A 26,609-nucleotide genomic window follows, 5' to 3' on the forward strand; every position below is an offset into this window, starting at 1 on the left:
AGTTATTAAACTGTAAAAAATCAGACGAATTCCTGGGAACTTCTAAAGGTTGACGTTGTCAGCGCTAGGCCAATCCAGCTTGAATTAGTGATACAGTAAAAAGCAAAGCGCTGTTCGATAATTAGTTCGCGAGGGGTCGGCGGTCGGGGTCGGGGGGTCGCGGGCCAAGGCCTCGTCAGCTGATGCGGTACAATCAAATGTAAAAACAACTATATTTAGGTAAAAGTCGTATAAATGGCCGTACCAAGTGGACTGAGGAACTATCGAAAACGACTGACTAATAAGTACATACAATAGGTTATATTAAATTAAACACCAAAACATAATGATTTGTAAACAAAACGTGTAATTGAGTTAATCATCTTAATTACTAATATGAGAATAGGGCCCTCGGTAAACAAAATATTATAATTAGTCCGTCAATTACGTAATTAAAAAATATTGGACACGTATTTGTTTTTTTTTTATTCGATTGGGTGGAAAACGAGCAAGTGGGTCTCCTGATGGTAAGAGTGCAACACCAGGGGTATTGCAAATGCGTTGCCAACCTAGAGGTCTAAGATGGGATACCTCAAGTGCCAGTAATTTCACCGGCTGTCTTACTCTCCACGCCGAAACACAACAGTGCACGCACTGCTGCTTCACGACAGGATTAGCGAGCAAGATGGTGGTAGCAATCCGGGCGGACCTTGCACAAGGTCCTACCACCTGCACCAGCTGGTTGTTTTTAGATGGTCATTTGGGATGGATAAATTTTAGGAATCTAGTTTATTACTAGGTTCAACATTGGCCTTTGTTCTGTATGTTATTGTGCGCATAGTGTTCAAATGCCTTGCATGTTAATACTCGTAGTCAATTCAAATTCAAATGATTTATTCAGTAAAAAGGCCGCAATGGGCACTTTTACACGTCATTTTTTAAACTACCAGCGCTTTTTAAAGACCATCATTGCCAAGAAGAATGCGCCGCAAGAAACTTGGCAGAAAGTCATTTTTTCATAATAATATAATTACAAATAAAATACTTAAAAACTATATTATACAATTAAAAAAAAAAAAAAAAAATACAGGGATGTATGGGTTCCCTTAGTTACAATACTAAAACTATACTAAACTATATCTACGTTCAGTGGAAGTGTAGAATGCTTCCACCGTCATAAATTTTAAAATAATAATAACAATAATTTAGTTCTGAAATATACATTTCAGGTCAAGTAACCATTAAGCTTTTGGATTTCGAAGGCAAGTTTGATACGGAACTCCGCAAAGTAACTCCTATATCGATCGAATAACAATTAATTGTGAAAGAGCATTCTCGTCTAATGAACATATTTCCATATAAAGTGTAGAAAAGGGAACCCACCCGACTTCAGTCCGTTTATAGCCCATTGAAATGAGAGGTGTATCTTCCAAAATTAAGTCGAATAATGCATTAGAACGATCCCGATATTACCCGAAACACTTCAAAATCGCCACCTTGGTAATAACCATTGTCTCGAATGTTATCAAATGTAACGGCTTACGGTTACGGCCGTCCTGTCGTTATGGTTATGCCCCCCGCACACGGCCTTATCGCGCCGGGCAGTGTCTATCAATTACCGGCCCGCGCCGGACAGTGTGGAGCGAGGATTATGGTAATTATCCCAGTTACCTGCGCACCCGACTGTATTGATTTCAAGTTTTGTGGACATTGTATTGTACACAAAGGGCTGGTGAGATATTATTATGTTTTCAGGGTCTGCTCAAAGTATGATCATAAAACAAAGAGTGCAAAAGGTACCGGAGTCATCAAATTTAATTAATAATGTTTTATTCATGACCGAAAAATATAAAGAGAGTATTGCTATGCCTTTCCCCTCTTTCGTTACTGATCATCATTATCATTTCTGGTCCATAAACATATCACTGCAGAGCATAGGCCTTATCTCAGTTCGAGAGGGCTAACTTAGGCGTAAGATTATTTTTACTAACACTATATGGATTCTACTTTCCGAAATAAATTATATTATTATTATTAAACTGTAGTTCCCACTCAGGCCAAGTGCAGATTGAAAACTTAAATTGCTGTGCAGAATGCCGGTTTCAACACAGTGAGTTACTAGTAACAAAATTTTTAAAACGTTACCGCCTCTGATTTTAGAATTGATACTCGCTTCTTTTTGTCCAAAGTTACGCCCGTGCGCAGCCGGGGCGGATCGCTAGCTAGTTGTTTATAAACAAATCACTAACGCACTACACGCAACTCTCATACAGAATCCCCCATAAATGCGAAACAAGCGCGATGAAATGGCGCCGGCACGTGCGACACGACACACGACCGACGCGTCCAATATCGACTCGCGCCGTTAAAATCAAATAATGTCTCAGGTGGGGAAATACTTCCGGGATGAGAGCAGCGTGCAGCGGGGCGACAGGACAAGGAATCTAACGCGCCAGCTTCAGCCCTTCAATTACTCTAGTTCAGCGGCCACGCAATTTTTTGGCAACAGAACTCAAAACTAAATATTTGCTGGAGCTCTATAACCTAACCACAGACCTAACCACCAAAAAGTTGGAAACCCCCGACATTGTCACTTCAGAGTTCAATATCTCAAAAACGGCTATACCGATTTTGATAACACATGTCTAAGAACCATCGCTAGAAAACCTGCTTTCAAATAAAAACAAACTGCATTCAAATCAGTTCACCCGTTTAAGAGCTACGGTACCACAGACAGACACACGTAGCGGTCAAACTTATAACACCCCTGTTTTTGCGTCGCGGGTTAAAAATAGTAAATAACAATTCATTTAATGGGAGGTTGTGCTCTGTAACCTAACAGTAGGTACGCCATAAGTATTTATTTTAATTATGGTCAGTATTTTTGCTGAGCTCCGCGGAGCATACTTTGAGAATGGCTGTACCCTATAGTCCATTCAGGATAACATTGGACTCTAGAAGATCACAGAAGAAGGGGTTCTAAACATTTTTTGTGAAGTCGTAATAATGATGATTTTTTTTTTATTCGACTGGATGGCAAACGAGCAAGTGGGTCTCCTGATGGTAAGAGATCACCACCGCCCATAGACAACTGCAACACCAGGGTATTGCAGATGCGTTGCCAACCTAGAGGCCTAAGGTGGGATACCTCAAGTGCCAGTAATTTCACCGGCTGTCTTACTCTCCACGCCGAAACACAACAGTGCAAGCACTGCTGCTTCACGGCAGGATAAGCGAGCAAGATGGTGGTAGCAATCCGGGCGGACCTTGCACAAGGTCCTACCACCTGCATGCTGATAAAGAAACCGAAACATGTCGAGCTAAACTCTTTATTATCCGATATCCGATATATTATCATGTAATATGAGTGAGACTCACGGTAGTTTCATGTTCAAACAAACAACTATATGAAAAAATAAAAAAAAAAACAATGTTTTCGTATTCCAGCCGCATTCTTGCCAATTATTGAATAAATTATGTTATCTATCTCTTACCTTATTCTAGACAATAATTCGTGACATGTAACAAAATGTCCCAAGTCTGGTAACCCTAATTCCGCCACTTGCCCCTCGCGGCGCCCCGCCAAATCGCGGCGTAACTCGCGCCGTAAACGTTATTACGCCGCTGTTACGCCCAAATTGATATTTTTACCGCGAGCAATACGCATCGCCTCGTAAACTGGCTATTGTGTGTGAAGACACGTGGAGATATTTATAGCGTACTTTTTCACCATCTCTGGCGTGATATGCGATAAAATTAGTGCTTTCTGCTGACACCGGGTGGTAAAACCATGTCTAACGTTTGCCGTGATCATTATCACCATAGTCACTAATCCTGGTGCCGAGCAGCAGTGCCTGTGTGTGTGTGTTGTTGTGTTCCGGAAGTAAGGTAGCCGGTGATTAGACCGGCACATGAGGTATTCTATCTTAGCTCTATAGACTGGAAACGTATTTGGTATCCGCTATTGTTGCGGGTGTCCAAAAGTGACAGTGACAGAGCTCACTTTGTCGTTTGCAATCAAAATTAAAACTCCGCAAAAGTCTCTTTTACAGGTTACTTTTTATGTTACCAGCGCATCCGGAAAGACCATCATTGCCAAGAATTTATAGAAAAACATTTTTTCGAAACAAATAAAAACTTTTCAAACTATTAAAGCAATAAAACAAAGAAAAAACTAAATTACAAGGATGGAATACCCCATGTCTTTATACCGTATGTTTTTTTTTTCAATATCTGTCGTGAGCCTGAGCCACACTGCCGCTTTGCTGAGCAAAAAATCCTTCTCCACGCTTTTTCTTTTCCTTCAACATTTTTTGTGCCCAGCCGAACCTTCAGAAAATCACGAAATCCAATAACATTGGAAAATACTGAAGTTAATTTGTAACTTTCAAATTACCTTCGCAATTGAAACTTCAACGACACTGTTAAGCTGCACTAAGACGCGGGCTTTTCGGTTTCCAATCGTTACGGAGCCAATATCCCGGGCATTGTGTGAACTGGCCTTAAACCCTTAATGCGACTTCGCTACCTACCTCAAAACACGACCCATTTTAAACCTTACCTTTTACAAATACAGTCCAAAATCAACTGTGAATTATCGGGACTACGGCCAGTTCGAATTGGTTTTTAAGGCCGGCGGAGTAGGATAATAAATGCTCTGTTTATGGATTTGTCTTCCAAGCCATTGTCCGCTGTGGCTTGTGGTAAGCTTAAACACATTCGCGGTTGCCGAGTTGGGCATCGAACGTGGATTACTTCCCCTCGGGGTTGATGTCTGTAGCCTGGCAACCCTATACAATTTGTGCAGGATACTGATTCTCATATCATTGAGACGAAATCTTGATGTCATGTTTTCCGCTACGTGAATAAGGCCTTTATAAAATGTTATTTTTAATACAAGCTTTTGTCTGTATCTACTCTTTGTTGTTGTTATACAAACAACTAAGTTGCTAGTCATACCAACTGCTAAAAGTCAAAGGGTTAAATTCGGCTCGCAGGATTTGATTAAAGATAGACCACAGATAAAACCAATGAAACAATAAAAGCTTGTAAAAAGGGAAAAGTTGAAAAGGGTAGAAGATGAACAAAATCCTGGATATCCTTATCTTTACTAATATTAAAAAAGTGAAAGTAACTCTGTCTGTTTGTCTGTTACCTTTTCACACTTCAACCGCTGAACCGTTTTAGAGAAATTCGGTATGGAGATAGTTGGAGTCCCGAGACGTAGGCTATACTTTCTACCACAGAAAAATGCATAGTACCCGCGGGATAGCGGTAAGCGAGATATAACTATTATACATTTTTTTTATTCGACTGGATGGCAAACGAGCAAGTGGGTCTCCTGATGGTAAGAGATCACCGCCGCCCATAAACATCTGCAACACCAGGGGTATTGCAGATGCGTTGCCAACCTAGAGGCCTAAGATTGGCATACCTCAAGTGCCAGTAATTTCACCGGCTGTCTTACAAAATTATGAAATGAAATGAAATGAAAATGTATTGCGTATGAATTAAGGTTTTAGATCGCAGGTTTTGGATTGCAGTTTCGTGTATTATCCTATTATGCACAAAGAAAGTAGCTCTTTTTTATTTATTGTCAGACAGAAAGATGGATATGAAGCAGAAACTGAGAAATCACCTCGAAGAGAAATAGCTTTAAACAAACAATACTAAGAGACACTTCAAAATTCGAAACGAAATGTAGACATACATTTTACTTTATTACTACGATTCCCTGCGACTGCGAACAAATCTCGTTGAGCAACCGCCCGACTTGGAGAGAGGTAGATAATTTACCTACACTACCCTTAAGTTATGGAGATGGGGTGAACCTGTATTGCATTCTCACGTAAAGTCAGCATTTTTACTGAAAATACGAGCTTTATGCGCATAAACGAGAATCCCAAATAAATTGTCCGTGATGAGATTGAAACGATTTGCGTGGATATTGTCTTTTAAATATTAAAATTCATATTTTTATACAATATTTTTGAAGCTAAAAATAACATATTAGAGACAAAGTATACCATAAAAGAGAAGATTGGAAAACCAAGAGCAGACTGCGGGGAAATTAATTCGACCAGAGAGTAAAGAATACGAGTCTTGACAGCAGGTCTGAAATATGGTGAGGATAGAGAGACATAATATCCATTCCAACATTAAGTATTGCAATTCTAACGGAAAAATGCTGAAATGTCTAAAATCTCTAAGTTAATGAAGAAAGAACTGATATTGGGGTCAATATGTACTTGAGTGGCGAACATGTACATAAACAATAGATATTGCACAAGGTGCAAGAGCGGCGTCGACCCAGTCAATGACTTTCTTTGGGGAGCCCTATCTCCAGCTGTGGAAGTGGATAATAATGACGAGGTTGTTAACAGTAAAAGTCACACAGGATCCATCGAAGGGCGCGTTAAACATCAATAACCTTTACGTGTTCACCAAAAATAAACGGACACCAATTTGAATGCTTTTAGTGAATGAAGCGGTGATCAATTCATTCACTAACAAACGTCGCCTCATTACCGACTGACGCACGATATCGCCGGCGATAATTGTCGCTTGTTAACAAATACGAGTAGTATATATATAGCTAGCATATAACTAGAATAGAATAGATATAGATGATGCTGTCGAAACACTGTGTTTTTGTTTACCCGTAGATATATAAGACGTAGAGACCTGTAGTATATTTCTATATTTCTTTCAAGCGTTTTTTGCTGCCTTACAAGCGATTTTTTAAAGTATATCATTCTCTCCACTTCTTTTCGAAAAACTAGTGTGGCCTGTAATACGAGCAATAAATTAAAGATAGGTCACACTCATCAAACTGAACAATATTAGTTCAGCGACTTTTAAAACACTACATTACTACACTTTTAAGTTTATTCGAAGAAGCAATGTAAAGCAAAATGCTTGATGTTTGTAGCGTGACAGACGACGTCAGTTGGGTTCTAGGATGGCGTATATTGATAGCAGTATTTAATTTGTATGAAAAAAGGAAGATTCAAAGACTCCATTATTTTTAAAAGTCGCTGAACTAATGTTGTTCAGTTTGACGAGGACGATCTATGTTTTAATTTTTTGCTCGTATTACAGGCCACACCCGGTATACACTAGTTTGTAAAGAAAATACGCACTGGAATCAGCCTCAGCAGTGCAGTGCAGAGCAACCGGATGGCCCAATACAGGAATAAATATCAACACATTCGCGACCACATATCGCTACGCGCTACCACTTTGTAGCAAACACTGTCTTCGAAGAACCCAACTGTCGGATTCTTGGCACCGAATGTGGCAATGAAGTGACACGTTAAGAAGAAAGCGGCAAGTGGTACTCACACCTCGATGGCCTTGTTCCAGTTGATGACGTAGCCGCTGAGCGCGAAGGTCTCGATGTTGACGACGTGGACGTTCCCGCGCTCCGTGCCCACATGCACCCACTTGGACTGCAGCGGCAGGTGCAGGCACGTCACCCTGCAGACAACACACTCATACAGAAACTGTGCAATAGAGATTATTTGCAGATGGAAGCATTTCAACCGCCTCGTTTTTCTGGTCTCGTTTTTTCAAAATTCAAATTCAAATGATTTATTCAGTAAATAGGCCGCAATGGGCACTTTTACACGTCATTTTTTAAACTACCAGCGCTTTCGAAAGACCATCATTGCCAAGAAGAATGCGCCGCAAGAAACTTGGCAGAATGTCATTTTTCATAATAATATAATTACAAATAAAATACTTAAAAACTATATTATACAATTAAAGAAAAAAAATACAATAATAATAAAAGATACAGGGATGTATGGGGTCCCTTAGTTACAATACTAAACACTAACTATATCTAAACTATATCTACGTTCAGTGGAAAGTGTAGAATGCTTCCACCGTCATAAATTTTAATAATAATAACAATAATTTAGTTCTGAAACATACATTTCAGGTCAAGTAACCATTAAGCTTTTGGATTTCGAAAGCAAGTTCACGTCTGCGCCCCCAAAGTTAGCTCACACGCACTCATGTCATGCTCTGAAAGCAGAGCGGTACCGAGGGCATGGTATAGCTTCCGTTCCCATAAGCTCTATGGGATCGTCTTGGGAACTTCGACGTCGCGAGCCTGTGACTAGAATACGTTTTATACGTTATATGTAGAATAGTTTTACGAATAGGTAATAGATTTTCATGTCGTTTTGGATTATATGATAGAGTTACTGTATTTCTACTGAATAACTAAAGAAACTGTATCAGAATATTCGGTCTTTTTTGCGAAAAAGTGTCCAGAAAAATGAGACGGTGGAAACGCTCGAATAATCAGCCAGAAACTTCTTCAGAAGTGACAACTGTAACTTATCAAGGGCGGATCCAGCTTGCCAGCGGGGTCACATGGTCAAATTTCGTAGCCAGGTGTTGGAAGGGGGTCACATGTGGGTCAAATATATTAACGATTTAGATTAATTCAGCTGAAACAACTCTTGGTTATTTTATTTAGCATGCTAACGCTCCGTTGCATACAAAATGTCGAGTTTGCATGAATATTACAGCTCGTTCTCTTTAACCGAACAATTTGCAAGCGTTCTGAGCTACGTGATTAAGTTTTTGTGGACATTTACGCGCATAATGAGTATGTTTATTTTACTCGTACACCTAGCTTTACTTCTAGGCTCTCATCAGAGACTATTAAATGTACCACACATATAGGCATATTAACATTAATGTTTTGCACAAATTGATGTAGCAAAAGAGATATTATGATAGGGTTATTCATTGACATGGACTTTCGCAAAGTACAACACCGATTAACGTTTTCGTAACGATTCATAAGCAAAGAGAAGATCATCTTTACCCGACTGCGAAGAAGGAGGGTTATTCATTGACATGGACTTTCGCAAAGTAACAACTTCGTAACGATTATCGTGTTATTCGTAACGATTCATCAATTAATCATCTTTCCTGATAGCCCTAGATTAGAAAAATAACAATAAGGTTAATATTTAATTACTTCAAGGCTCTCCACTCAGACCGGTCTTGTGCTTTTCGCATCCACCGCGATCCCGCGATCTTAACCAGGTCGTCGCTCCATCTTGTTGGAGGCCTACCGACAGCTCGTCTCCCGGTCCGCGGACGCCATTCGAGAACCTTTTGACCCCATCGGTCATCAGTCCTGCGAGCAATGTGCCCCGCCCATTGCCACTTCAGTTTCGCAATTCTTCGAGCTATGTCGGTAACCTTAGTTCTATTGCGGATATCATCATTTCTGATTCTATCCCGCAGAGAAACCCCTAGCATAGCCCTCTCCATAGCCCTTTGAGTGGCTTTGAGCTTTTAATTACTTGTTAGTAGATAATTCTAACAAGGATATATAAAAAAATGGTATTGATGACATTGAATTTTAGGGAGTCATATGCAATACTCGTAAGTAACTCATTTTTGGGATCAGTTGACCGCTTCTTATCTCCTGTTAAATTATACCGTATCCATCGAATGTGGAGTTCCTGAATCGGTACTGGGCAAGTGATAAATATTCTTAGACATACTTAAATAGCTTTTAATCATCCAAAACTCGAGATAATTAGTGTTTAGTATTGTAACTAAGGGACCCCATACATCCCTGTATTTTTATTATTATTATTTTTTGTATTTTTTTTTCTTTAATTGTATAATATAGTTTTTAAGTATTTTATTTGTAATTATATTATAATGAAAAAAATACTTTCTGCCAAGTTTCTTGCGGCGCATTCTTCTTGGCAATGATGGTCTTTCCGAAAGCGCTGGTAGTTTAAAAAATGACGTGTAAAAGTGCCCATTGCGGCCTATTTACTGAATAAATCATTTGAGTTTTGAATTTGAATTTTGTATTCTTCATAAATAATGCCCCGATCGAGGATCGAAGTCAGTACCACAAGCTCGTTAAAAATATACTCAGCGGCACAAAATTTGGTCCACGCTACATACAAAATTACTTATTACTGCATACATTTGAGGGCCAGATTTTTTGCCGCTCGGTAAAAGATTGTAAAAGTCCGGATAAGCAAACTCAAAGTACATAACGTAAATTTTAGCACACGCTGCAGTTCCATAGCATGGTATACCTATGTGTTTATGTGTGAGGTGCGGAGACAATGGGTTTAGTGAAACAAAGGCTATCAAGAGTGGGCTGCGGTGGCTTGTTCACACATGTCTGCTACAAGCGTGGTTGTACAGACCGGCAACAGTATCGGAGAGGACAAAAGCACTCTAAACATCTCATGTGCTCTAACGGTTATGCGAGTTAGATAGAGTTGCGTTAGTTTTCGACTGCTTTGTGCTATCAAATACTATTGCTGGTGATTGTACCATTGTTTAAAATTTAGGTAAGTATTCGGAATATTCCAGCAGACGGTAGTGTTAGAATTTTTGATTCAAGATGTAGTCATGCCTCCGACGCCGTAAACAGTGGGGGAGACCAGGGACGAATGTAATTAATCATTTTCTCGTGATATGTTCCAGACTTGAATTATCAAAATTTTAATTAGTACACATGATAGATTGGTCTATCCACTATCTTTTAGCATTAGCTTAAATGTGAGTTATAGTGCAGATTGTGAAAAAAAAAGATCAAACAATAAAGTGGTGTTGTTTGTAAACATTTCGACTCTTCGAGAATGAAAATGAAGTACAGCCAAAACACAACTACTGACAACTAGCGTTTACAACACGTCATTTTCGAAGAGTCGATTTGTTACTCTAAATAAATTGTGTCTGACACCCTGGAGGATCGAAATCATTATGACCTGTGGCGCACTATAGTATCCATTTAGTTAAATAAATAAAAAATTTTTTTTTTGACAAGAAGCTGCAAAAAGTGTTAGCGTATTTATCAGTCAGGAATTTTGATTTCACAAGGAAGCGTTAATTTGTTTTAAATTAAACCTTGGAGTTTGACATGATGATGATGATGATTAATTATCTAAGTTAGGTTACTGCACTGTCGAAAGTGCTACATCTAAATCTATTGAATCAATTTGTATTGCAATGTGAGCTGCAGTGCGGAATCGACAATATGGCGGCTACGTAGCGCTGGCGTAGCGGATCGTAGAGCGGGCTACGACAGCTGCTCAGGGGGGCTGCTACGAATTTCGAAAATCGAAGTTCGTATCGTACCGTCCCTCTCACTCTCGTATTAAATAATATAACTGACAGCGGTATAGCAAGATACGAAGTTAGAATTTTGCACTTCGCAGCAGGCCAGACCACTTTACGATTGTAAATTGTAATCTCAATTGACCAACTAACACGTGTGATATTCTATTTTCTACGCTATCGATGGTTAATAAAGTAAATGACAATAATTACGCCCTATTCATTTTATTCTGATAGTTAGAAATAGGAGAAATAAGACTTCCAATAAACCCAAACAAATAAACATTGCGAATTAAATAAAAGCTTGTATAAAATGAATCTCTATGCCGGACTAATTCCACTATGCAAATGATACCAAACCAACTGGAATCGAATGTAATATTCACCCAATCAACTGAATTAACATACAATCGTCATATTACTAATGATGTGACATAATATTGGCTTATCTGAACTGTCATGGCGGATGAGCGCTTGGATACAGCGGGAGGTCAGATTACACGGGAGATGTACGAATACTGTGTGTGTTGATGTTAGTAAATAAATCCTACTAATATTATATAAATGTGAAAGTTTGTGAGTGAGTATGTTTGTTTGATCTAGGTTTATCCTCGTCTAATCGGATCAACGGTGACTGACGCTCTAATTAGAATTAATAACGGCAACTGGTAATACCACAGAGCTAGTAACAAGAGTAGAAATGTCACGCGAGCTAAAAACGTGTATTTATTATCCCAGCTCGGTCTTTAAGTTAACTGCTTAAAATATGGGCTTCGTATGCGTAAACCAGGCGTTTTCAACCTTTTGGTTTTAACGGCACACCAGTAAAAAATAACCAAGTGCGAGTCGGACGGGCGCGCAGAGTACCTAAAGGGTTCCGTACAGTATACCCATAATATGTATAACATATAGCGGATAACGGATAGCGGAGCCTTATAAATAGGGGTAGGGGGTACGATCGCGGCACACCTGAAAACATACGCGGGCACATCAGTTGAAAACCTCTGGCGTAAACGATTAAATCCAGCAGATAAATTGAAATTCTGAGATTTCACTGAATTGCCATGAGTGAGAATTCCCAAAAATTATATCTTGGTCTTCATTGACGTTGTACCTATCAAAAAAAATGGGCAACAAAAAACTCCTATACAATTAAAAAAAAGTTCATGTTCAACTAGAAATGTATTGCAATATCGCTTCATACTTGTACCACTACCGTTTGCTCACTGTTTGTGTTTGCATAAAAAATACACGCTGTATATTGTACAAATACTGATGACATCCAGACGGAAGTACCGATTATACGGTGACTTTAATTACAGTTATGCCATTCTGCTGCTTTGAATTTAATATTTATTTGACATCGGCAAAGCCACCCTAAATGGGTTATGATTGGATGTATACTCAAACTAGTTCGATAATGTGATTAGAAAGTCGAAAAAAAATATCGGCTTTCTTTTTCTTTCTGTTGTGAATATTCAGAAAAACGAAGAAAACCGACGATTCCCGAGCGACGTTAAAATTGTGGTTGTACTGAATGTATGTATATTTTTATTTACGTGTGTTCCACCGTATCGCGTGAAGTAAACAATGTACGCGTCCGATTTTAATAAATTATGTGTCAATCGATTTGTCACTACGCTCCGGGTCACACGGGCTACATTATATGAGCATTATCACTAAAACATGTACCTAGCAACGGCATAGTTAAGGAACATGTTTTAGTGAATATGCTGATATACGAAAAAATCACTATCTCGGATTTTACATCCAAACAACAATATTTATTTTGAACAAGAAACTACCGTGAGACTCACTCATATTAAATCGCTCGACATGTTTCGGGCTAATCCGTAGCCCTTCGTCTTCGGAGCAACGCGACTCAGCGGCTGCTGCAACACGAGCACTGCGCGCCGACATGTCGAGCTAAACTCGATTTAAGACGTGAGTTATCCGGGTTATTATAATTAAACAATATTTATTCGTAGCAAACAACCAACCGAGAATAATATTCAATAATTTGTCATAGAAATATGAAGGTAACGGATTACTGCGAAACCTCCTCAACCATAGCAGCATTAATGGGTCGTTAATATTTAGATGCTGCGGTTTAATAGGTCCCCGGCTTAACTCAAACTTTAAACCATTGTTATTGTTTAAGTCATAATTATTATCGTTATTGTTATGACAAACGAGTAGATGGCGATGGAGAGAGTGCTTCACCTTAAACCACCAAGAAGAATCCACCATCAGGGGTGTTTGTGACCAAACGTAAGCAATCTTCAACTTTTAGTATGTATATTATTAATGTGAATTATTTGTACGCCTAACGGCAAAGCATAGATTCCCTTAAATCTTAAAAATCTCTGTAACTTACCCATGTTATAGAAATAAATCTATTTCTTAAGTTTTTTATATTGTACCGTTCTTTGCCCAAATAAACATTAAATCATTCATTCAGTCATTCATTCATTCAAATGGGGAAATACAGGTACTTGTAAAATGGTCGACATCCAATTCCTTTTACCCCAATGAAAACTTAAAACAGAGATTGTCAGCCGGCGTTTTTTAAAACTCTTCGCGGTATTTTTCTCTTTATAACGTAACTTAGAAACTTAGACTAAAATCGAATAAAAAAACACGTGGAGGAAAACAGGAAGCTTTGCCGCATCACACAAATAAGAGAAACACAGTAAGTAAGAATCCCATCATCCCTTCGATATCATCGGGAACTCCCGCAAAATTTGATTACGAATCAGATTAAATCACGAACCCGCCACAATAGCACCAAGCTCTTGATTTGCTCATCATTAATTCACCCTTCCAGCCCTGTCTAGTGTTCCAGGAAGGAGCGAGACAAAAGGGGGTCGCTCATCGTCGGAGCATAATAATCAAGTTTCAAATTGACAAAAGGTCTGATTCTACGTCTCCAATTTGTTGCTCGCGAGGATTATTTGTTGAAAATGTCTTTGTTAATGTAACAATTATTCGCGATATGCTGACGGAATAATAATTAAGTGCCGTCCTTAGTTTTGTTCAAGGGTTTGAGGGACGAGAGTTAACTGGCAAAGTTTGTAAGCGCGACTAATCTGCGGAAAGCTGTCGATTTGTTTATTTTGTTTTATGTTTAATTTATGTAGTAGGCCCTTATTATCATCGAATGATGAAATTTTAAGTAGATTGTGTAGTGTATGTAAACCCTTCATTGTACAAACATATAAAAATAAACACAATTTTATTGTCAATTTAAACGTGGACATGCTAAGAAGGAAGGAATGCTAGAGTGCTACTAGTAAACCTTTGAGTGGATGAGAGCAGCATTTAGTTCGAGACCGACAAATGTCAGTGTGTATCCTACACAATAAATGTGTGTGGCTCCGAAGCGGTAACGTTTCGTGTGCTCTGCCTACCCCATTTGGGAATACAGGCGTGATGTTTGTGTGTGTGTGTATCAGAAGTGGTCAATCGAACGCCGCTATGAATCCAACTCGCACATTTCTCAGATCGGCACTGGGCGTTAGAACTTTATTTAATAAGTGATTTATTCAATCAGGCATTACTTTGCGGAGGTCTATATCAATGTACTAAACTAAAAACAATTACTTTGCCTAACCGGCGAACTACTTTATTATTAGGTATTTGCTCGGGTGAGCACAGTAATTATTCTATAATTTAGTTATTTAATACGCGCTCACCTTTCTCTCTGAAACTTGAGGCTCTGCACTCTCTGCGGCACCTTCTGTCGGAAGGTCCAGAGGTGCAGCTGGTCGTCGGCGGTGGCGGTGACGAGCGCGCCCTCGTTGATCAGGAACTGCAAGTGCAGCACGGCCTCGCCAACCTCGTGCCGCGCGTGCGCATCCACGCCCGGCCCGCCTAGACTGTGGCGAGTTCAGGAAGGTTCGAGGAACAAGTTCGGACATGTCTAAGGAAGGGGTCGTCCATAAAGTACAGTCAGGCGGTTTGTGACATTGCAAATTATAAACAACACGTGGGACAAGGGGGAGGCGCTAAAATGGTCAAAATTGATGTGACGTACTTTATGGATGGCCCCAAAATTAAAAGCCAGTTCGTTCACTAACAATAAGATGTCCTCCATATCGTGTCCAATAAAGACAATACTGTAATAGCAGTGCTAGCGATCACATTCGCAACATCAAATGTGATAAACTTTATTGGAGAGAGTAGCCGTTTTTGAATCAATACCCCCTTAGCATAACATTATCAGACAAAGCAAATGAAACAACCCACGTCCAAATACAATCACGTTTGAAAGCATAACAATGCACTAGCAGCCTCAGCGCTACCCAACGTGCGTTCCATTTCTGCGAGCATCGGAACAAACAGCATTGTGCCATTAGCGTAATGCAACTGGTAGCTGAATGAAACGTGCCAACATTACCTTCCCCACTGCCTTCCTTCACTAAAAAGAACCTTCCAACTGAGACAGCAAAGCCTAAATTCTCCAGAGTTACATAAGACTCTAATATGGTGTCGATGTTTGCCGAAGCACAGCCGAAACCGTCCGATTCAAGACGAGAATGTTAATCAAGGCGCGTATTGTTGGAAGCAAAATAAACTGAGAGATAACTGCTGATGGTACATGTTGTCATTCATTTAAGGAACTTGGAGGATAGCCTCCAGGGGATATAGGATTCAGGTACCTAATACGAAATTAAATTAAATTATTTATTTCGCAGGAACATACGCAAAATATACAAATATTACACATGTCAGAAGAAATATTACATAGGTTACATGTCATGTTTGTTCAGCCCCAATTTGGCATGCAAATTTTTAACCTAATTGCAAATTAATATAATAATTAAACTGAGACGCAATTGCCGTATTTCACATGTTTTTATTCAACTTGATATGTTAGTATGTTTCAAATCATGGAAGTCGATTTTAACTCACTTTCAGGGTTCTGATGGACTTCAATCGTTTCGTTTTATGTACAGTTGAACAAACCGAATCATGACCCAGGGCGGAAACTTTTAATAATCATTTTTACTTTGATTTCCTTGACAAAAGTATGAGATGTCAACATGACATTAGTAGCACAAAGGTTCCACCCCAGGGCCATGATTCAATTCGTTCGCCTGTACTCGTACATAAATGTATGTAGGAGACAAACGTTCATGTTGAAAATAGAAAGATACCTGAATTTGTCGTATTTATCCTAAACGCTTTCGAAACAGAGAACTCTTTCTGAAGTTATTGTATTTATTTCCGGATAGCATTTCCTTTGTACGGCTGAAGACTAAACAAATTAACTGAACCCCGTTTCAATTACATTTCCTTAGGTTAAGTGTTCATGCTCTTTACCTTCCAAAGCAAACATTTTCTCTCGCAGCGTTAAAACAACTTTTTCAACATTACAATTCATTTTTAAAACCTGGGAAAAGATTCTAATTGAATCTCCGCCAGTTCGTGGCTGTTACCTCCGAATAAAGTAAAGGTATTCCTTTTCCGACATTAGGGTATTTAAATTAGATCCGTAGCGTAGACTACCCAATTACAACTTCTACCCAATTACGACTTTCGTTTTGATACTAAATAATTTATAAAAGCTGAAACTCTTTGTTTTGAAAAAGTTACGATTCGTTGATATAACGGTTCTGCTACTTTTTAATTTTAGAATTGTAGAATTGAGTTACATTCTTCTTTTGATCTTTATATTTTTATGAATAGGGTCACTTGCACTAATATCTGCTACAGCGGAGCCTGCAAAAATATCCGACACGTCCTACTGGCACTAGAAATAGAGTCGTATCCGATATTATGCACGCTTTTTTGTGTCAGATATTGGTGCTAGAATAGAATAGAACAATAGAAGGTAATAAGTAGTTACATCAACTGTCATTAGATGGTAATGAGACAAAGGGTTTCTTATCCTGCTATTTGTACAATTTGCTATGAGCAATACATTCAGGTATATCCCAAAACAGTAAACATGTAAGGTAAGCAGGGGCCGTTGCAACTGTAGGGCTATTAACTAACCTTAATAACATCGAAGTTACTCTGGATAGTTTGAATTACCCCACACCTGCAATAGCCCTTCCCAAACTTAGTTGGTTTATGGCAGTAAAGTATCTACATCAGCATAAACTACGTTTGATTAAAGTGTTTGTCCGAAGAAATGTCCGAAATTCACCTTAATTTGATCGAAAGCTTCTAATGTCTAATTAATTTTGTTGCTCCATAATTTGGAAGCGCCCTCGAAGTTCAAACATACTTCTGCAAGCACTCGGGCGCGAGGCGATCTCGTTAGGGAGTTGGCCCACTCGAGCCTGCCTTAGCGAACTTTACTTTACCAAGCCTGCTTCCACACCTTTGTAGACGACTTTATTTGCCGGTGCCAGTTTCGTTGTTCTCACTGAAAAATATTGACGCTGCAAGCTGATTACAAAGTTTTAACAAACGTGACAAGCCATTCCGGGAGAATAACTTAACTGTGGTAAACTGTTAACGGTTTAAGTGGTGAGGGTGGAAAGAAAGTCAGTTGCAGACGGTGCGAAGAAGAGAGCTACACGATGAAAAAGTAGAGCATTCACACGATTAAAAGTATATACGCGCAGCAAGCTATTAAGTATTAAACCTTCAAGGAGTTGAGAGTAAAAACTTTTTATAACAAAACCGACGAGCGCTCGTTATTTAAGAATTAATTAACCCTTATCAGAGGTTTGTTTCTGGCAACACTTTAATCGGTCAGAGTTGAACGAAACGCCCACCTTTAATTACAGCTAGCAACCCTTCAGCTCTACAGGCCAAAATACCTTCTAAATGTTAAGTAGGAGGGTTTAATTTTGATCGTAGAGTAAACGGTTAGACACGTGCGCGGGAGTAGCGACCGTGGAACAAGCAAGTTAGCAATTAACGTGTTTCAGGCTAATAGGAGTTTGCAAATTCAAATTTCAATTCCAAATCATTTATTCTGTAAATAGGGCGCAATGGGCACTTATACACGTCATTTTTTAAACTACCAGCGCTTTCGGAAATAAGATAAGATAATGATTTATTTACCAAAATAGATTACACAGTCATAGAGATATACAAAAAAAAATACAAAAACTTTTGATGAAACATGCCTAAGAACCAACGCTAGAAAACCTGATTTCAAATAAAAAAAACAGCATTTAAATCGGTCCACCGTTTAAGTGCTCCGGTGCCACAGACAGACACACAGACACACATAGCGGTCAAACTTATAACACCCCTCTTGTTGCGTCGGGGGTTAAAAAAAGATCAGGGTACTCATTTTGATGCTGTGAAAAAAATTAATAATAATATTCATTTATTTCAAGTAACATGACTCATAGAAAATACAAAAAGAAAAGAGAAAAAAAAATACACATCATAGAAACAAAATACACTTGATTAATAAATAAATTACATTGTCATATTATATTACAAAAAATAATAATTAAAAAAACACTAAATCCATCCATCCATCCATCTCTAAAAACATCCTGCCAGTTGCGTTACATTGCCGTCGATGTCCGATCATCTATAAATTCACATCTGCGCGGCCAAGCATGTAACGAAACCAGCACGCTTTTCCTCACGCCGTCGAAACGAAGCCTTCTTGTTAAAATGCGGTCCGGAGGAGTCGTTTGGTGAAACCGGATGACTACTAGAGTACATAAACTACCATAAAAAAAGTTCTGCGACTGCTCCGGAACATATTTTCACAGATTCAAATCGGGCTATATGACTAAATGTAAAATAAAAATTCCTTTTTTTTGTTTATATTCAAAACCGCTAAGTGTTTAACCTGCTCTCTTTACAGGTCTTTGCGCATAAGCGATGCTGAGCAGCTGCAACAACTAGTCGATACACAATACAGAAATTCTACCTTTATACATTTCAATAGGTATATTTCAGAAAGCAACGAGCTCGATATTGGGAGGGCGGGGCGGTGGCGATGCCCTCCGGATATCTTACGAGTTCAAACACGGAATCAGCATGTGTGAGACTGCTACGTCAGCCTTGGGTTTATGTCTTCATTCTTGATATGGAATCTGATTTATTTCGGAGCGGACATTGTTATGCGCCGTCGCTACTTCACTTAAGAACGGGAGCGCGAGAAAAAAATAATGAACAAAATACATAATGGTATTTATTTGATGATTTTGCTAGTTTCAGGACTTATCAACTTTACAAAATTGTTAAAAAACGAACCTAACCTAAACTAATCAGTTTATAAAAAGGTAAGTTTCGAGTGTTAGCCGCGTTTGATGCGTTTATAGCCACGTTCATTGAGATCTTTGTCGCGTCGCACTGCACTGGACTCATCAGACTTGTAACTCAACGTCACAGCTACTTGACTTGAAAGTCAAAGAATGTTTAAACTAAGCAACTATAACTAAACACTATCTAAATTCTACCAAAGCAACCTAGATTCTGTACGCCTCTTTGATATCCGTCACGGTCCATTCACATCAAAGCAATTACATATACCAGCGGTTGTTTGCCCACATCCAGAGTTGCAGCGGTAGGGACTAACAAACAAACACCGCAGTACGAACATCGCAAACGCTCGCCAACTGCAGCCCATGTTTGACTAGGCCAATCTCGGCTAGACCGAGGCCGATTGATACGATTGCAACAGAATAGTCAGGTGAACAGGCAGAGACTACGGAACACGAAACTGGCGCCATGTTTTCCAAATACAATGTAAATGGCAAGAAATAATAAACTATTATATAAGCGTGTTGTGGACCAAGATAACCACCAACCCAAAAAGGCGAGCTGGCAGACCTAGATGGCGATGGCGGGATGAACTGGACTACTTCTTGAAGGACTGGCCCTTGTATGCAGGGGACAGAGAGCAGTGGAAGTATAGGGGGAGGCCTTTGCTCAGCAGTGGGACAGAATAGGTTAACAATAATAATAATTGTAACAAAAGCTATTTGTTATTTTTCAACAAATAAATAAAGCAATTGACTTCACCGACCAATCTCATCATGGAAAACTTACTAAAATAATCACAAAGATGAATAGCTGCGGAGTTTTAGGACTTTACAAATAACGCGAGAACGCGACAAGGCACAAAGGCAGATTATACACAGAGAAAATTCGAGTTTTCTCTTTGGCAAAGTTCGAAACATTTTGCATTCAGCTCCCTGGAGCTGCTCTGGAAGAAGTCCTCTTTTTAGAATAACCGCAAAATAATAAGTATAAAGTATAAGCAACGCTGCCTGCGGCTTCTCGACTCCAATTCAATTCAAAAAGAACTTTCCAATTTTTTACCCACAATGGAATAGAAACCGATGCAGTAAAGAATAGTAAAACATATAGATACTCGTTGGTACGAGTACACCAAAGCTGAAATCATGGACATAGAGCTACAATAAAAAACGTTCTCCAATTTATTTTTACCTACCAATAGAAAAGTAACGCAACAGACTGACAGAATACACACAGACAAAGCCACTAGAGATAATAATATAGACTTGAAAGAAGGGGATTATCTCGACGTTTTGATCATATTGCAGCGACTGTCAAGGCAGTAGATAGTCGTGATTAAGTCTCGGGTGATATTAGTTATATGCAAGGTGTTATATTTGAAAATTATACTAACTTATAATACATTTCATCTAAATCAATTCATATGTACGTACGTTATTGCATGAGTAACATATTCACATTTGATTATCACATTTATAATATTAATAGTTTAGTTAGGGTACAGCCGGCCACGCACGCTACGTTATATATAACCGATGGTTATGCCCGCACAGGTCATTTGTACATGAGCGTGTATCATGGTGTAACCGAAGTCTACAAGGGGTCATTGCTACAATTCTTGCCGGAGTTTTGGTCGAGCATTTCCCATCAAATACAATTATCACCGACGGCAAATGTAATAACATCTGCAAACGACGCCCGCCGACGGTTACCAACAAAGCACCTCCCCAAACACAGATTTATGTTTATTATTCAAAACTGGATTCAACCAGCCTCTCTCTCTATGAATGGAAACAAATGCGTGCCGTGCGCCATTAAGGGAACATGGAGATTGCGAGTTAGTCTTCATTATGGGGTATCTACTAATGTTATAATGCAAGGCAATAGATAACCGTATAGATTTGAGTTTAGGGTACGTTGCTGAGGTATTCGATTAGGTCGTTAAAAAACCTAGTGTAACTCAATTGTAACTATCTATGTAGGTCCCTCTTTCGATCAAATCCATGGGTATGAACCCCAAACAACGTTTACAAAACACCGAAACAGCAAATGTTTCGTTACAAAACAAGCTATAATGGAGTACGTGCAAGCGAATAACGTATCTAAGGGCTTCAGTCAATATGCCAGGCAGGCAAAAAATTAAGTTCACTGTTTTAATTTTAATTTCAAAAACCACATGTCCCCCAAAAGCTAAAACAATGTAACAAATTTCTACGTAATCGTTTTAATGGATTGGGAACAGTTAGTTAACACCTACCTACTCTTATTTATACACTAGTCTAGTATGTAACCTAAGTTAAATGAAAATGTAAGTACAGTCAGCAAAAAAGCATGTATTATAATATAAATAAGTTTTACACGAAAACCTTTTTCACCTGTTATTTTGAACCTATTCTTTAGCCATAAACTTATTCCTTTCTAAACTCAGGATCCTAAAACGTTATCAACCAACGTATAAATACGCCGACGTGTCCCCATATAATAGATACCTAAGTTAACAAACGCAACGGTAAATAAAGCAACAAACTGACTTGCAAAGAACCTTTGACGTGACTCGTTTCCTCTCCGTTCTGCAGCCAATATCGATATCCTGAGCCGTGGACCAGTTTGCGAGTGAAGAGCTCATTTCCGGAGCTGCTGCACGAGAAACGCCCAAGTTGTTTATTAAAAAAGTTACGGCACGACACTTAATTTAGGTATTCAAGATGGCACCGGGCAGTGTTATCCTTGTCTCCTAAATTATTTATGAAACTTGAAAGGAAAGTTGGAATTTGTCTACGTACAGTCAAGAACGAATGAACAGATCAAAATTTACATAACATCTGTACTTTATTAAGTTTCATGCGTGTGACGATTTCATATGTGATTCTGGTGAAGTTTTGTGAGCAGGTTCGATTGATTTATTCAAAATGCCAAAATGATGGGGTCTCGAAAATATAAAAAGTAACATATTTCAGAGATATAGTTCAATATCTCAAAAACGGTGACGATTTTGATGAAACATGTCTAAGAACTATCGCTCGAAAGAAAACCAATTCAATTCAATAAAAAAAAAACAGATTCAAATCGGTCCACCCGTTTAAGAGCTACAGAGACAGACAGACACACATAGCGGACAAACTTATAACACCTCTATTTTTGAGTCGGGGGTTAAAAAAAAGGTAACGTGCTAATCATCGAATTTATTTATTTGCCTTTTTTCCAAAGTTGTGTCCGTACGAAACCGGAGCTGATCGCTAGTTGTTTATAAACACACAACTGCGCACTGCACACAACGCTCATTTACACAAACCCTCATAAATGCGAAACACAGACAGACACACAGATACACATAACGGTCAGATTTATAACACCCCTCTTTTTGCTTCGGGGGTTTGCTCACGAGGTTGAGCCACTAGCCAAGCAACTTTTTTTAAAATATAACTAACCCCTGATTGATCCCTATCTCACCTGATGAAGAGTGCAGATGAGACTAAAGGCAAAAGCCTACAATTTTCTGATTTTTCTATGTGTTCCAACTATAATTAACTTATAACAGGAAATCCGCAAAAATAAACAATAAAATCTAAAACTTAAAAGGATGGTTGTGAAATAATCAAACACTTTCTTTCTAACGTAGTCTTAATAATAATTCGCTGCCAGCTGAATTCAAAAAAGTAAATTTCTTTCAACAGCTCAGTCAATAACTTAACCGGGTAAAACACTTTGAAGTAACTTTTCCAATTTCGCATTTAATCTTTACATAATTGGACAATTTGGGAAGTTGAAAAAGGCGCTGTAACGTCCGAAAGAAGTCAAGGTTGAGCAATTATCTAACATTTCGAGCGTTCTCGGCCCTGCCAGGGCCAGTTGGATAATACTGTAACGTCAATATTAACGTGAATTATTTTTATTACCTTGTCTTATGTGTGACGGAGAAATTTTCAACAGAAAAATATGTGATACGACAACTCACGTCCCACGTTTCGCGGTACATTTGCGTTTAAGGAAATGAAGCATATTTTCTACGCGACTGAAACTAATTTTTATCACTTTGAAAGATGAGTGACATCAATAATGGGGGAGAATATTACATAAATTATTTTATGGATATTTTCTGATGGAAATGTACTCAAAATTACGTGAACAAATGACTAGCGACGTGCGTGGTTGGTGGGAGTATTTTACGTCCAATATTTACCGTAAAAATATGCCTATTCCTGATGATGAATTTTATGATGATTTTTTTTGATGATGATGGATATTTAGGCATACATGTATGGTGTGTCTAAATATCCATCTATAACCTGAGATGCTACTTGCAAGCTGTTTATTTCTGTATACTAATTAGTTTTGAAGCATTATCAATGTAGGCCACTTATGAATATGAACCTCGAAAAATCAACCAGTGGTTCGGAAAAACATCGATTTAGGAGGGACCGCCAAAAACATTGTTAAGCCGAGTTTAGACTTGCAAGAAAAATCGTGCAAGTTGCATTATAATAGAGGCCGTAAAGCCAACGAGTTTGTAGTCATCAATCGAGCGCCGCAATGTAATGCAACTTGCACGATTTTTCTTGCCATTCTAAACACTGATTTACACTCGTAGACATATAAAACTAATTTGGAAAGATAGGATTTCTATGGTGGCCTAGGTAGAATTCAAAATGGTTGACTGTACTGTGCTTGTTATATCTTAAATCTAATCGGGAAAACCACTGCTGAGAAGAACCCGGCAAGGAACTCAACAAGGTCAATCATGACAAATCCCAATATTTAGGTCGTCCGGCGTGCAAGGCGCGTTCGCATCGCAGCAGCCTCCCTGTAATTAATTACCTCCTTCCTTAACTACTATTAAAGGGCCTACTCACTTGATTAAGTGTAATTACAATCACTCAAGAGATTGTTTGCAACGGGTCTTAAATGAGCCCCTGCGTCAGAGAGGAAATTTGATTTGCGAGCTGGACGGGCCTCCCGTTTGTTCTAATAACGTAAGCCTCGTAGGGTTACCCTCGTGTCATGCGAACACGTGATAAATCGACTGTGGTGATAAGTGTATATTATTTCTCTCACCAGTCTCTTATTGGAATGATCCTGGCTGGCGACTGATTAAAAAAAAATGAATACCTATTCACGACACAAATGATATCATGTAAGATCAAGTAAAAAACGCGGAAACACGTTGCTTGTATAATGAAACTATTTGACTAATAAACGAAATTTTGTTTTCATCACACAAAAATTGCAAGTATCAAGTTTCATGAGATGCAGTGTGGTAACAGACGGATGGACAGACCGGAGCTTTAGTAATAGTCCGTTGGTATCCATGGGGTACGGAACTCTAAAAAGAGAAATAGATTTTTAGAAGATTATATTAGCTTCTGGCAATTTTAAATACTCGCATCATAGGTACATACAAGACAGGTGTAAGTCAGACTTACACCGTTACTTTACGAAGTGTTATTTTTTCTTCAAAAATCAACTTATGTAAAACCATGCAAAATCATCAATAATTTCAATATTTTACAAATTTATAATTATATCAAAACCAATCTCAAAGAAGCATTACTTTTTTCCTCGTTACGCAAGACTGAACTTACTGAGGTGCTTCTTGAGTCCATTGAATAAATTAAAACACGTTATATTAATATTACGCAGGCTTGTTGACCCTCTTTTTATAATTTCAATTTATTAGAGTTGACAGAGCAAACTCGGCGGAAGTGAAACTCCTCGCCCATAAATTACCAAGTTTCGGGGAAACGCTAAATTAAAATAAAACTCACAAAAAGGATCAAGACTTGTAATTACAAGATTTTAAAGTTACGCCATTTTGGTATTTTACCTTTGTTTTATCGCGGAGTTTGCGGCCGTTCTATTTATGGAGTGTGCTTATCGTTTTTGTATTACGCTGAAACATTTGATGTCTTCTGGACTAAGACGAATTCTGTTTGCGGATTTTTTTAATTGTAACACGCTTCGCGCTGGCTCGGTCTACAGTGCACCTTTATACAAATGCGTTTCTAAGTCGCTTTAAAAAAGAAAACAGATGAGGTAGGCAGGTTAAGCCGGGTCCAGACGAGTGTAACGTGTAATGTAATCTATCGTGTAATGTAACACGAATTCTACGTGTGGGCGTCACTACGAGCATTACATGTAACGCTCGCGGTTGATCCATCGGCTGTCGGTTTTTCGCGCGAACACAAAGGCGCTCGCAGTGCCGTCCACACTGTTGACGCTAAATTACACGTAATGTAACATTACACGTTACACTCGTCTGGACCCGGCTTTAGAGGTTTAAGGTTTTCTGGTATATTGTAAGTAGTCAAAGCAGATAATTACCCACTTCGCCTTAGCGTTTTACTTCTTTGAACAGTCATCGTCATCACAAAAAAGCAACAACAGTTGTGTGACACGGCCATTGATCAAAACGGGGCGATAAAAAAAAACAAAAATCATTAAATTAGCCGACAAAACTCCGACTAAAACACGAACAGAGCCCAACTGCCGGCGATATTAAAGAAACGGTATTAATAAAAGAACAAATTAAAGATGGCCGTTCCCAGCGCCCAGTTTTTGCGAAGCTTCCCGCGCCGAGAAATTGTCCAAAACGTGGCCAAATTAGGGATCAGGCGCTTAATAACTTTTTAAAAAGGTTATTAAGATAAAATTAAAATTTTGTGAACATTTTTTCCAGGATTTCTGGAGATTGGAGCGTTTAAAATTGGGGACTTGGAGTAATAATCTAAATATTGGGCAATTTGTTAGGAATTTTATCTACGAGACGGCGATGTTTAACGTTAATATTTGAATAAAATATTACTATTATAAAGGTGACAGCAAGCGACAGGCGAGTAAAGTTAGTATATTTTATGTTTACTAACTTACATGTACATTGCGTCACAAAAACATCTTAAAAGCAGAAAAATGGTTAAATTGTAAAACGATGATTTTTGTGCGTAAACCACAGACTAAACTCCAAACTATCGCACAGAGGAACAGTTTTACTCCTGCCATCTATTGCTTTACAAACACTATTTGGAAAATTTCAAAAATCGCTGTACAAATTATAAAATCTATAAAATTACAATTCGCTCGTCGTCGTACCTAACCAGACCTGTAGTAGAATAGGTATAAAGATTCAATTAAGGAACAGATCTATTTATTAGGTGACAGATCTATTATTTTGGTGATTGAATTTTGATGATTAAACTATAATTTAATATGTATACAGGTTTACATAAATTTGATGACTCGTACTTAGAAGCAGTTTTGATTAATATGATGACTAATATATTTCTTGGGGACAGGTATTAAAATGTAGGGTATTGCATCTAAACTTA

General features: G+C 38.6%; 1 protein-coding gene across 1 annotated transcript in view; it reads right to left on the bottom strand.

Annotated features, from left to right (window-relative positions):
• Tomosyn (syntaxin-binding protein tomosyn) overlaps positions 1-26,609 on the bottom strand; it is a 446,939-nt gene that overhangs the window by 73,679 nt on the left and 346,651 nt on the right. The window contains exons 3-4 of the mRNA XM_074099246.1: positions 14,796-14,978; positions 7,324-7,458 (exon numbers count right to left, since the gene is read on the bottom strand). Coding sequence (XP_073955347.1) covers positions 7,324-7,458; positions 14,796-14,978 — 318 coding nt within the window. The remainder of the gene's footprint in view (positions 1-7,323; positions 7,459-14,795; positions 14,979-26,609) is intronic.

The sequence above is a fragment of the Choristoneura fumiferana genome, chromosome 16, assembly GCF_025370935.1.
Source record: "Choristoneura fumiferana chromosome 16, NRCan_CFum_1, whole genome shotgun sequence".
Lineage (NCBI taxonomy): Eukaryota > Metazoa > Arthropoda > Insecta > Lepidoptera > Tortricidae > Choristoneura > Choristoneura fumiferana.